The sequence below is a fragment of the Sminthopsis crassicaudata genome, chromosome 5 (assembly GCF_048593235.1).
Source record: "Sminthopsis crassicaudata isolate SCR6 chromosome 5, ASM4859323v1, whole genome shotgun sequence".
NCBI lineage: Eukaryota > Metazoa > Chordata > Mammalia > Dasyuromorphia > Dasyuridae > Sminthopsis > Sminthopsis crassicaudata.
In genome coordinates, this window is record NC_133621.1 from 1,087,525 (window position 1) to 1,099,938 (window position 12,414).

The window sequence follows — 12,414 nt, forward strand, 5'->3', positions numbered from 1 at the left end:
CGTGCCCATTTCACAGATGAGTAGGTTTCAGGGTCCTCCCTCTCTCAGTGGTGACAAGAAGGGCATCCCTTTGAGGCAAGGCTGAGCTGTGTCCAGCAGGGCCCCGTCCCTCTTCTCTCTGGCTTTCCTGGGCGGGGCTAGGAGGCAGGAGGCAGACTGTATCTACACGGCACAAAGGGACAGGAGATTCCTGGGGATCTCGGGACCCCTTGTAAACCCAAGACAGGGAGGCATCTGGACTGCTCAGGGCCACAGCCAAGTCTCCCCGGGAGGCCAGAAGGGCCTGGATCCATGCCAGGGCCACTGAGGGCACAGAAAGCTGGGCGGGTCAGGGGGAAGGATTTCTGGACCTTGGAGGGGAAAAGGCATGGGAGTCAGAGCCAGAGGAGAGAGCAGGGCCTGAGTGGATACCACTGGGGATGCTGAAATCCCCGGGCATGAGGGCAGGGAAATCTGGGAGCCTGGCACTGGCCTTCTTGGCAGGTCTGGGGCAAGGAGGGCCTAAGGATTGGCACGGGCCTGGTGATGGCTGCTATGGCTCTCAAAGGAGTAGGAGTGTCTGAGGGATAGAGCTACTCTAATGCCAGAAGTGGCCAAAGCAAGAGGGACCAACCGTCCCTTATCTGGCCTGAAGGAGCCACCAGCCCTGAGGCGGCAGGGCAGGCAAAGCCTGAAGAGTGCCAGGCTCCTGAGGGGGGCAGGGAAGGGTAAAGCCTGAAGGAGCCACCAGCCCTGAGGCGGCAGGGCAGGCAAAGCCCAAAGAGTGCCAGCTCCTGTGAGCCCCCTTCTAGGAGGGCTAGGCTGAAGGGAGCCCTCGGGGATGGAGCTGGGGATGGAGGCTCCATGGTAGTGGGGGCCAGAGACCCCAGCGACTGAGCTCAGGGACTTTTCTCACCTCGCACCGAGCCCTTCCCGAGTATTGGGGGGAGCTCGGTCAGAATTGGGGTCAGTAAGGTGACTCCCCGGCTTACTCAGGAGGGCAGTGGGGGCTCGGAGTTCCTCCGGCTCCAGCCCGCCCGCTTCCTCTTCCTGGAAGCACGCTCATCTTCACCCCCTTGATCGTCTCCATCCTTTGCCAGTCACTTTGAAGACCTTGAACTAACGCCTGTCGCCAGTTACTTTCCTGCTAAGAGGCAGTGGGAAGTCCAGTGGGGTCGGCCCCACTCGCCAGGAGGAGGAAGAAGTTGGCCCCCTCTGCCCAGAGGCTCTGACCACCCAGTCCTGCCCGCTGAGGCGCTCGCCACCTTGGCCACTGCCCCGCTTGGCTGGAGCCACTGCTTGCATAGTCAGGGTGACCGCTGTGCCTCTGAGCCGGAACTCGGGGGCATGCCGAGGGAGGCAGGTGATGGACGCTGCCCGCTCTGGGGAAACGACCAGAGTGCCTTTGGGGGTCCTGGGGCCAGTGGTGGGAAAAAGACACAGCCGAGGGAAATCCCTGCTCCTCGGGGTGCCAGTACAGGAGAGCTCGGAGGCGGGCACCGGCCCTGCAGCTTACTGCCCATGAGGCCCTTCTTCCGTCTCAGCGCCATCTTTGGGAAGGAAGCTCCGGACCTCTGAGAGCCCTTGCGGCTCTGTCCTGGGGCCGGACTTTGCTCTGTGGCCCCTCTGTGGCTGTTCTCTCACCGGCTGCTTAGAAGTGTCACCTGGGAGGGCACCTCTCCTGCCTGCTGATTGGCCAAAGCCACTCCCCCAGCATTTCCAGGAGCCGGGCCCTCTGCCCCTTTCATGCCAAGGCCCTGCCCCAGCCCTGCCAGGCTCTGCTCAGTGAGGGCTTCGCCTTCTAGCCCCGGGAAGCCCCTGAAGGGCGGCCTTGGTGAAGCTGGGATCGAAGGCGGGCGCCCGGGCTGACCTCCTCCCCCCCTGCCTCCCTGGCTCCCTCTGCAGGACTCCCCACGCCCTCGTCACAGAGGATCCGGACGGGAGTCCGCCGGTGGCAGGAACGTCCCCTCCCATACCCACGCCTGCTTCTCAGAAGGTCCCCACCGCCCCCAGTGACTCCGGGAGCACTTGGAAGTCCTTGGGGAGCTCTGATGTGGGCCGCGGTCACGGGCAGTGTTCTGAGGCTCGGCCCACGCCGCCCAGATCCCGTCTCCTCCGACCCCCGGGCCCCTAGGGAGGCCGTCTGGGAACGCCCCATCTGGGGCAGGAAGTGGGCCCATCATCCTTACGGGGGCCGTGCCCTGACTTAGGATGGCTCTCTAGATGCCCTCATCATTGGTGGTCAACGAGGAAGGGCTGGAAGAAGCCTCAAGGCGGCCCTTAGGGGGACGAAGCGCCCCCAGGCCTTGCTCCTCACAGAGTGCCCACAAGCTCAGGGCAGGCTGTGCCCGAGACCCGGGAGAGGCTCCTGGCAGATCCCGAGACGAGACAGCTGGCCAAGCATCTCTGCAGCCTCCGAGGCTCCTGGTCCTGCCCCAGGCCGAGAGGACCGTGGCGGGGGACGGCGTGCGGCAGAGGGCTGGAGTGCCCGGAGAAGTGGCCGGGCGTGGAGGCAGGGAGCAGGCCCTGCTGGCTTCAGGGGCCCATGGGGCCGGAGGGGCCCCCCGCTGGCCTCTCCTCCGTCTGGGCCAGGGCTCAGGCTGGCCCGTTCCGAGAGCCGTTCTCACCAGTCGTGTGCCCAGCGTGTCCCAGCTCTCCCCCGGCTCAGCTCAGAAGCCTCTGGCCGCTGTCCTTGGAGAAGGTGGGGGCTGGGTCAGGAGCCGACCTTTGCTCATTCAGCCCGCTCTGGGGCTGGGGCTGTGTCTGGGGGTGTCTGTGCTGGCTGACTCCCCAAATGGGACCCTCAGCTCCAAGGCAGAGTCCCCGGGGAGGGGATCAAGTCACCCGGGCAAGGAGATCCGGACAGATGGCCCGAGACAAATGGGGGCCAGACAGAGGGAGAGGCGCCCTCTCGCCCGTGAGTGGTTGGGAGGATCCGGTGGCTGTGCAGGGGAGGAGCTGGGAGATGTTGGCTCTGAACCGGCCCCCCCAGCCCTGGGGGCGGTTGGTGAACCCCAGCTCTCCGCCCCCCACCCTCGTGCTGCAGGAGCGGCCCTGCCACACGTCAAGCCCACAAGGGCCCCGTTGGCGGGTTTGGAGGCTGTTACTCACGGCTGTTGGCTCGTGGGCCACGGCCCCCCCTGCAGCTAATTATCATGTCAAGCAGTCCCACCGTCCCTTCCCCAAATAGCAGCCCAGCAGGATTTCCAGCACAGCTGGAAGGCTCGGGCCAGCCCTCCCTTCATTTCCCAGAGCGCAGCGGCTTGGAATGAAAGGTTTGGGCAGGAAGGGCTGGCTCGGGGGTGAGGGAGCCGAGATGTCTCAGCGGGCAGGAGAGCACGGGCCGCCTTCCAGCCTCGCTTTCCAGACATAGAATGCCAGAGCCGGAGGGAGCCCACGCCAGAGCCGGAGGGAGCCCACGCCAGAGCCGGAGGGAGCCCACGCCAGGGCCTTCAGGGTGCAGCGGGGACAGCGGAGCTTCCCGTCCCCAGGGCCAGCGCTCTCCCCACAGCAAGGAGGGATCGTCTCAGAGAAGAGGCGCTGGCTGGAACGGCCTCAGGGGCCAGGTCAGTTCAAGGCCCTCTCTACAGATGAGGAGACTGAGGCTCGAAGAAGGAAGAACAAAAAGAATCACACCCAAGCACCAGAGGCTTTGGTCGCACTGGAGGGAAAACGGCGATTCTGGAGGCGCTTGGCGATGAGCCCGGGGAGGACCGGGAGCTCGGATGGAGAGCCCGGGGAGGGCTGAGAGCCCAACGATGAGCCCAGGGAGGGCCATTCCTCCCACGCTCCCGCACTCTTCCTCTTCCTCTGGCCGTGAGAAGTCTCTCTAGCTCCTCAGAGACCCGGGACATCTTTGGCACCAAAGGGCAGAGGGCACCAGGAACCATTTTGCTTTTGATTAGTGAAAATCTCGGAACATTCTCCCTTCATAAAACTTATGTACCCCTGCCCCCTTTTTTTAAAGAGAGTAAAGAAATATATCCTATCACTCTCCGGCAATTAAGGAAGAGAAAGATAATAAATGTTCCAACTCAGAAGAACCGGATGCAGTTTGATCTGGCCCCAGGATGGGAGTGCCGACTACATGGACCCCGGTCCGGGGGCGCTGTCTACACGGACCGAGCCAAGCCACATCCCGAGTTTCCTATTCTTAAAAACAAAAGCTCTCCAATCTTCACGGCCCCAGCACCCTCCAAGCTATCATTTGAAGTTCTCAAGAAGCTCTCTCCACTCCTTGCTTCCTCCTCCTCCCCTCTCCCACGCTTGTCATCGCTCTGCAGTCTGCCCCCGACCGTGTCTCTCCCCTCTTGGTCTCCAGAAGTTCTTTTCTTCCCGACCGCTGGTGTCTGGTCCTGCTCCCTTCTCTCTGGGTCCTTGTGGCTCTGCTTTCTCATGGGTCTCTTCTCCCTCTCTTTTCCTCGTGGGATCCTCCTCCAGATCCATGGGAGGCTCACGGCTCTGTTCTGGGACTCTCGTCCTATGCTTGGTGACCTCCTCAGGCCCATTTACCCTGAATGTAGACACCACAATGTACACACTGCCCCCCCCAGCCGAACATAAGCTCTGGAGGCGGGGTCTTTTCCCTTGTTGTCCCTGCATCTCCAGGCCTACACCAGCAGGACCGGGCACATGGTGGGCCTTCGGGAGCTGGGGTTTGGTCCCGAATCCCTGCTGGCCTGCTCCCTTTGCGGCCACGGTCAGCCTGAGACTTTGTGCACTCCGCCGATCTGCCGCCTGGCTAGAACGGCGGTCGTCCCTCGTCCACTGACCCGCTGACAGATGAGCGGCGAACCCCAGCAGTGGGAGGCGGGCACAGTCAGCAGCGCCAGGGCCCGAGAGCTTGGCAGGGGTCCTCAAACAGCCAAGAACCGACAGGCAGGTGAGGGCCACCCTGCAGCCCAAATTCCCCGTGACCAAGCGTTTCTAGCCATCAGTAGAAACTGCCTCCTGAGCAGAATCCTCCCAGTGATTTAGAGATGATAAGGGAAGGGCTTGAGATTCAGAGTCCAGAGAAAACTTCCAACAGAAATCACTTTATCTGATCCCATCCCTTTGTGAGAAGCTCCTTCCAAAAGGTAAGTGTGAGAAGCAGCAAAGTCCCTGCTGGGTTCTGGCTCCAGCTAGTGCCGTGTTTCGGAAGCCACCGGGGTAGGATTTGCAAGAGTTCTGGGGGAGGTTAGGGAACCCTGACAAGGAAGGAGGCGACTTGAGGCACGAGCCTACAGTTTGTCCAAACAAGGTTCATTTCCCGTGCACTTCTTGTTCTGGGTTACTGGATGCTTGCATTTGGCTTTTCCTTCAGTGCATGGCTAGCTCCCTTCTGCTCACCTGCCCTAAAAACAACTGGATCCACATGGATCCTGGAGTAGACAGGGCACGAAATCCATACTAGAGTTTGTGTTCAATGCAACCAGACTAAAATGAACTGAATCATAAAACAGTGTAAGTAATTCTATAATAATGATGGGAAGCTGCAAAGTACCACTTTCAGAGTTGGATAAATCTAACAAAAATTTTAAAAAATTTATCAGACTTGAAAATTAGATTTGAAAGAAATAGTATCTTCTGAATGAATATATTAAAGAATATGTATATTTCTGTCCATCACATAATCTTTATAAATCCGCACATGTGTATATAAATCATAAATAAATGTTAAAAGTCAGAAATAATAAAGCATCCTTTTTAGATTATAATTATTAACTAATATATAAGAAAAAGATACAAAGCTATACAAAAATTAAATAGCAACATTCTGGACAATAAAGTTGAGTAGCAATAATGGATGGAAATAAGGAGCACAATAAAAATGAGGTAAGCTGAAGAGAATTGGGGATGTAGCTGAGACACTCCTAAGAAGAAACATTATAGTGTTAAAGAAGAAAAAAATATGGTGATTAAAATAGAGAAGGATGGGAATGATGACTTGAGAATGCAATGGACAAATCTAGAAAATAAAACAATTAAAATCCAAACAGGCATAAAAAAAGAAACTTTGAAAATTATAGGAGAGGGGGCAGCTAGGTGGCGCAGTAGAGCACCAGCCTTGAATCAAGAGGACCCGAGTTCAAATCTGGTCTCAGACACTTAACTCGGCCTAGCTGTGTGACCCTGGGCAAGTCACTTAACCCCAGCCTCAGGAGAAAAAAAAAAGAATTAAAAAAAAATTAGAGGAGAAATAGAAATAAGTGAAAGCAAAAGGATTGTAGAAATGATAAGTAAAACTTTTTAGGACTAGCAAAATCATTAAACCCTACTGACTAATGGCAAAAAGGAGAGGGAGATCCAATGACCAAAACATGAAAGGAACAAGGTAGACTGGTAGTGAATAAAGGGCAAATAAAAACAGAAATCATTAGTTAGTACGCACAATTTAATGTTACTTAACTGAGAACTTAAAGGAAAATAATGACTATTTATCAAACTCAGAAATATCCAAATTAACAAAAGTAGAACCAGGTGTCTAAAAATACCATCTTAGAAACTAAAACTGAATGAGTAGTAAATGAATGACTCCGGGAAAATGAAACAGAGCAAAACTTTGGTCCAGACAGATTTTAGGGGATAAAAATAGAACTAATGGTAAAACGAGGGACAGATATAGAAGAGAAAGAAAGCACCAGACCACTATCACTAATGAATATTGCTTCCTCCTCCAATTTAAGTAAAACCTCAGCAAAGAGATGCAGCAAAATGCACCCCCGTGATTCACTGTGACCAGATGGGGTTCATACCAGTGACTGGGAGGTGATGGAGCACTTGGGGAACCTGAGCATGGTCATGGCCAGTAGCCTGTGGTTGAACATTAGGAGCAAGTAGCTTAATTCGCGACACAAACACCAGGCAGCTGAGAATAAGGAAGGCCGCGGTTGGATTATTTAGCCCGGGCTTTCTTCCGAGAAGACCCCTGGAGGGCCCTTCCCCTACTCCACTGCCTGGCTCTGCCCACTGTTTGTCCTCCCCTGGCTTCCCCCACGCTGGGTCTGGGGGCTGCACATGTTTCTGTGTATGTAAATGGCTCTGACTTGGTTCGGGAGATGATTTTTTCCACCCTTTTTGTTAATCCTCTGTGTTCTTTTTCCCTTTGTGCTGCACACCTGATAACCAGCTGCCTTAGGACCCTGCAGTGGGACACTGACCCCTCAGTGCTGCAGCTCCAGACAGACTCAGAAATTGGGTATTTGTCAGCTCTTTTGTTCTGTGGTGGGCTCTTCTCGCAGACGTTGTGCTGGAAAGGCTGGGCTCTTGTCTGTCCCTCTTGCTGAATCGGCCCTTTGTGATGCTGATTTCCTTCCAGTTAATTCCCAGACTTCCAAGGAAGCATCTTTTTGAGGAAAGACACCACAAAAAGATGGCCATGGCTTCCCTTCCCTGTGTGATCCCCCTTCTTTCCCAGAGGGACAAGGGGAACAGCGCTGTCCCCCCAGTTCCTCACACCCCCGTGACTGCCATGTTGTGGGGTCCCTGTTCTACTCAGGATCCAGATCCAAGAGGTTCTCCTGGGCGCTTCTCAGTCTCCCCCTTCCCCCAAAAGCCTCATAACAGCCACAAGCTATTGGGGCCTGGGTCTGTGTTAGTGACCGGCTGCCCAAGAAGTCTGTAGCAGCGGTGGGAGAGACGCCATGTCAGAGGGGGAGGGCTTAGTCCCACTTCCCTCAAAGCCCTTTCTGGCCCCAGAACTGGACAGTCTAGAGCCTCAGAAATGACCCAGGTCAGCAAGAAGGGAAACATGGATGGGGTTCTGGGTCACATCCGTTTCTGGGGTGCAGGCTACAGTCACAGGGGGGTAAAAGGCCGAGGCACAGAGTGGGGCCTTGAGGAGTAGCAGGGCCAAGGGCAAGCAGGACCCACTGAGGGAGGTCCCCAAGGCCCAGGGTTAATGACCAGCTGACCACAGCAGCCACCAGGATAACAGTCCATGTTCACATCGTACTTTCAGGGTTTCCAGGCATTTTGCAGCTATTGTCCCTATGGATCTCACAATAGCCCGGAGAGGGAAGGCCAGTTATTATCCCTGTTTATAGATGAAAAATTGAGGCTGGGAAAATTGAAGTGAGTAGCCCAGGGGCACCCACCTTGTTGGTGGCAGAGGCAGAATTTGAATTCGGATCTTTGAATTCCAATTCCCTAGCTCTCTGGAGCTCCCTGCCCCCTCCGCCTCAGTCCAGGCAGCTGTGGGAACCAGAACTTCCGTCCGTCTGTTCCTACTGGCTGCAGGGTGGGTCCCAGGGGGTCTTGGGGAGGGAGGGGCCTTGAGAAGGCCTGTTCTGTCCATAGCTGATCCTGTCCCCAGCTGGCAGAGGCTGAATCGCCCCTAGAATAGCACTCCTGGAGCGTCTTTGTGGGCGGATGGGACTAGGGAGCTGCCTTCTCCTGGCCCCAATGTAGTTTCATGCCCAAGACCTCGAGCTCCAGGCACTTTCTGTGTTCTTGCACTGGGTGTCAAAAGGGATGCAGATGAAGAGTCTGGGGTCTCCCAGTTTCCCGACTGCCATCAGACTGGTGGAGTCCTGGGGCATTGAGGGCGGTGAGGAGGGATGCAGGCCCGGTCTGGCTTCCCCCGCAGCTCGTTTGGGTCCCAAGTCAGCCAGATCTGTGGACCTGGAAGGAAGGCAGGGAAGCCCTGCAGCCCTAGTGGGAAGCGGCACCTTAGCTGTGGAGGACAGTGTCAGCAGAGTGACCGCGGCGTAGTCACTGCCTCCCCCGGGTCACCAGTGCCCCCCTCTGGCTCTCCTCCTGTCCGACCGTGCCTTTGCTCGCCCCTGGTCGGGGCTGGGCTCCAGCTCTGTGTCCTGGGCCCACTTTGTTGACCTCATGGGCTGCCTGGGGTCGCTGACCCTCTGCGGCCGAGTCGCCGTCCCACATCCCATTGTCTTGTTGGACGTTCTGTGGCGTCTGGAGCTCATCTTGTGTGAGCCAGGCCCCCGTTTCCCCTCTTACTGACCCTCCCAGGGCCACAGCTCAGGCCTCAGCCCTTCCGCCTCCAGGAAGTTCCGGGTCTCGTCCCCAGGGACGGTCCCCTCCGCCCAGGTCCCTCGCCCAGCCTTGATAAAGGACTCCGGCCAGGGTTCCTCCACCTTCCAGGGCCGGAGGGGTTTGACCGGTCTCCCCGCCTGCCTCTGCAAGCAGACTCCCTGGGCTGACTCCTCCCTGGGCTCCCATCGCTCTCTCCTCTGATTCATGCACTCACAGTCCAGTCCCACTGGGCTTCATCTCTGGCCCGGGATGCCCTTCCTCCTCATCACTAGCTCCCCTCAAAGCTCTGCTTCTCCGGGAGACCTTTCTTTCCTCCGAGAGCCTGATGCTCCCTCCCCCGGCCTGGGTACATGCCATGGGTGCTGCCTGGGGAGCCAGTGGGATCGTTTTATGCACTGACCACTCAGTGCCATGACAGGGGAGTCGGCCTCCCTGCCTCCCATCCTGATGCCTTCCTGTGTCCTGGGGGCCCGAGAGACCCAGCCTTAGGCTGTAGCTAAGGTCCCCAAAGGGATGGATGGAAGCATCTTGTAGGGAGCACTGGTACTGGGCTCTCGGTGCTGTGCTCCCCCAGCTCCCCTCTCTCTGGGCCCTTGGTGCCGTGCTCCCCCTGGCCTTCCTCTCTCTCTGGGCCCTTGGTGCCGTGCTCCCCCTGGTCCTCCTCTCTCTCTGGGACCACGGTGCCGTGCTCCCCCTGGCCCTCCCCTCTCTCTGGGCCCTTGGTGCCGTGCTCCCCCTGGACCTCCTCTCTCTCTGGGACCGCGGTGCCGTGCTCCCCCTGGACCTCCCCTCTCTCTGGGCCCTTGGTGCTGTGCTCCCCCTGGTCCTCCTCTCTCTCTGGGACCGTGGTGCCGTGCTCCCCCTGGACCTCCTCTCTCTCTGGGACCACGGTGCCGTGCTCCCCCAGCTCCCCTATCTCTGGGCCCTTGGTGCCGTGCTCCCCCTTGCCCTCCCCTATCTCTGGGCCCTTGGTGCCGTGCTCCCCCTTGCCCTCCCCTCTCTCTGGGCCCTTGGTGCCGTGCTCCCCCTGGCCCTCCCCTCTCTCTGGGCCCTTGGTGCCGTGCTCCCCCTGGCCCTCCCCTCTCTCTGGGCCCTTGGTGCCGTGCTCCCCCTGGCCCTCCCCTCTCTCTGGGCCCTTGGTGCCGTGCTCCCCCTGGCCCTCCCCTCTCTCTGGGCCCTTGGTGCCGTGCTCCCCCTGGCCCTCCCCTCTCTCTGGGCCCTTGGTGCCGTGCTCCCCCTGGCCCTCCTCTCTCTCTGGGCCCTTGGTGCCGTGCTCCCCCTGGCCCTCCTCTCTCTCTGGGACCGTGGTGCCGTGCTCCCCCTGGCCCTCCTCTCTCTCTGGGCCCTTGGTGCGGTGCTCCCCCTGGCCCTCCTCTCTCTCTGGGCCCTTGGTGCCGTGCTCCCCCTGGCCCTCCCCTCTCTCTGGGCCCTTGGTGCCGTGCTCCCCCTGGCCCTCCTCTCTCTCTGGGACCGCGGTGCCGTGCTCCCCCTGGCCCTCCTCTCTCTCTGGGACCGTGGTGCCGTGCTCCCCCTGGCCCTCCTCTCTCTCTGGGCCCTTGGTGCGGTGCTCCCCCTGGCCCTCCTCTCTCTCTGGGCCCTTGGTGCCGTGCTCCCCCTGGCCCTCCCCTCTCTCTGGGCCCTTGGTGCCGTGCTCCCCCTGGCCCTCCTCTCTCTCTGGGACCGCGGTGCCGTGATCCCCCTGGCCCTCCTCTCTCTCTGGGACCGTGGTGCCGTGCTCCCCCTGGCCCTCCTCTCTCTCTGGGCCCTTGGTGCCGTGCTCCCCCTGGCCCTCCTCTCTCTCTGGGCCCTTGGTGCCGTGCTCCCCCTGGCCCTCCCCTCTCTCTGGGCCCTCGGCCTTTTGGGTTCTCCCAAGTCCTGCCCCCAGTCCTTGCCTCTGACCCTGTGTTAGCGGTCATTGGCTGAGGACACCGGAGGCAGAAGCCTCGCCCCCCCCCCCAGGTTCTTTGGCACCGAGGGCCCTTGCTAACACCCAGAGGAGCCGGCCCGGGCTTCCGGCTGGGGAGACCGCAGAACAGTGCGAGCCCCTCGGTCCCGGCCCCGTTTTGCAGGAGAGAAAGGCGAGACCAGTGGGCAGAGCCCGGGCCCGGCTCCTCGGGGACGGCCTGCCTTCTGCCGCCAGCCTTCCCCTGGCACTGCTCGGGCCGCGTGGGGGGCTGTGGCCGGCCCCGGGCTCGCCTGCCCACTTCAGGGTGACCCGTTGCTCTTCCCAGGCGCAGACTGCACAAGCTCGGGGTGTCCAAGGTGACTCAGGTGGACTTCTTGCCCAGGGAGGTGGTGTCCTACTGCAAGGAGACGCAGACCCCGCTGGACACCCACCAGTCCGAAGGTAAGAGGCGTCTGGCTCCTACCTTGAGAAGTGTCTGCATGGAACAGCTCTCTCTGGGAGGGGCGGGGCGGGGCAGGGGGAGGGAGGAAAGGGGGGGGGGGCGGGGGCGCGGGGAGGGGGAGCTCAGAGGGGCGGGCTCTGCTGCCTGCTCACCAGGGCTTCCCAGGAACGGGAGTCCTGGCTTCAGGGCTGGGGTTGGGCACGGGATCTGGCGGGGACCCCGCAGCCGCTGAGACCCTCCTGCACTCGTTATTCTTTAATTAAAGTTTCTTCTGTGAACAGCAATGAGCGCTCCCTCCCGCTCCCTCCATGAAAAAAGCAAAGCTTGTCCGCACGGCGGAGGACGGCACCGGGCCTGGGGGGCCGAGCCTTCGCGTGACGCTGGGGGCGGCCATCGCCCTGGCCGAGCCTCTGGGTGTCTCTGTGCTAGGTCTCGGCCATCTCGGTGTTCGGAACTTGTTCTTCCGGCTCCTTCCCTTTGCTGCGGTCCGGGCCGGAGCCCCCCCCTTGCCGCCTCCCATTCTCCACCGCGCCCCCGCTTCCGCCCACTTCTCCGCGCATCTTTGTGCCGCGGGCCCTTCCTCCTGCCCGGTCTCTCTGGGACACAGCGCCGCCAGGGTTTCCAGCACCAGCTCGGCTCAGTGACTGGGGGGGGGGGGCAATCCGGGTTCCGGAACGGCTGCCCCGCCCGCAGCGCCGCTCCCGGCCCCCCAGCCCTGCACGGACGCCCCTTGGCCGGCGCTCGGTTCGCGCTTCTCTGATTATCAGCGCTTCGGCCCGCCGGGAGCGCCCCCAGAACCTCCGTTCTGTCTCACACTTTGTGGATCGCCCCGGGGAGGCTTCTACCGATGTGTGACCCAGCTCGGAAACAGGCTCGTGTGGCAAAGGGTGCGGCGAAGCTCGGGGTCTGGCTCCCGCTCCCCTCCCCTCTCACTCCTGTGTCCCACTACCCCACTCGTCCCCGATCCCCGGCCCCCGGCCCCCGGCCCCCCTTCCCTCCCCCTCCCCTCTCACTCCTGTGTCCCACTGCAGCGCTCGTCCCCGGCCCCCGGCCCCCTTCCCCCCCTCCCCTCTCACTCCTGTGTCCCACTACCCCTCTCGTCCCCGGC

The 12,414-nt window shown here is 60.0% G+C and overlaps 1 protein-coding gene across 1 annotated transcript in view; it reads left to right on the plus strand.

Annotated features, from left to right (window-relative positions):
- The window catches only part of DYNC1I1 (dynein cytoplasmic 1 intermediate chain 1), a 50,902-nt gene extending 38,741 nt beyond the window's left edge, over positions 1–12,161 (plus strand). Inside the window, exons 5-7 of the mRNA XM_074267337.1 lie at positions 7,091–7,159; positions 11,190–11,337; positions 11,736–12,161. Of these exons, the coding sequence (XP_074123438.1) occupies positions 7,091–7,159; positions 11,190–11,337; positions 11,736–12,161 (643 nt within the window). The remainder of the gene's footprint in view (positions 1–7,090; positions 7,160–11,189; positions 11,338–11,735) is intronic.
- Positions 12,162–12,414: the final 253 nt, after the last annotated feature.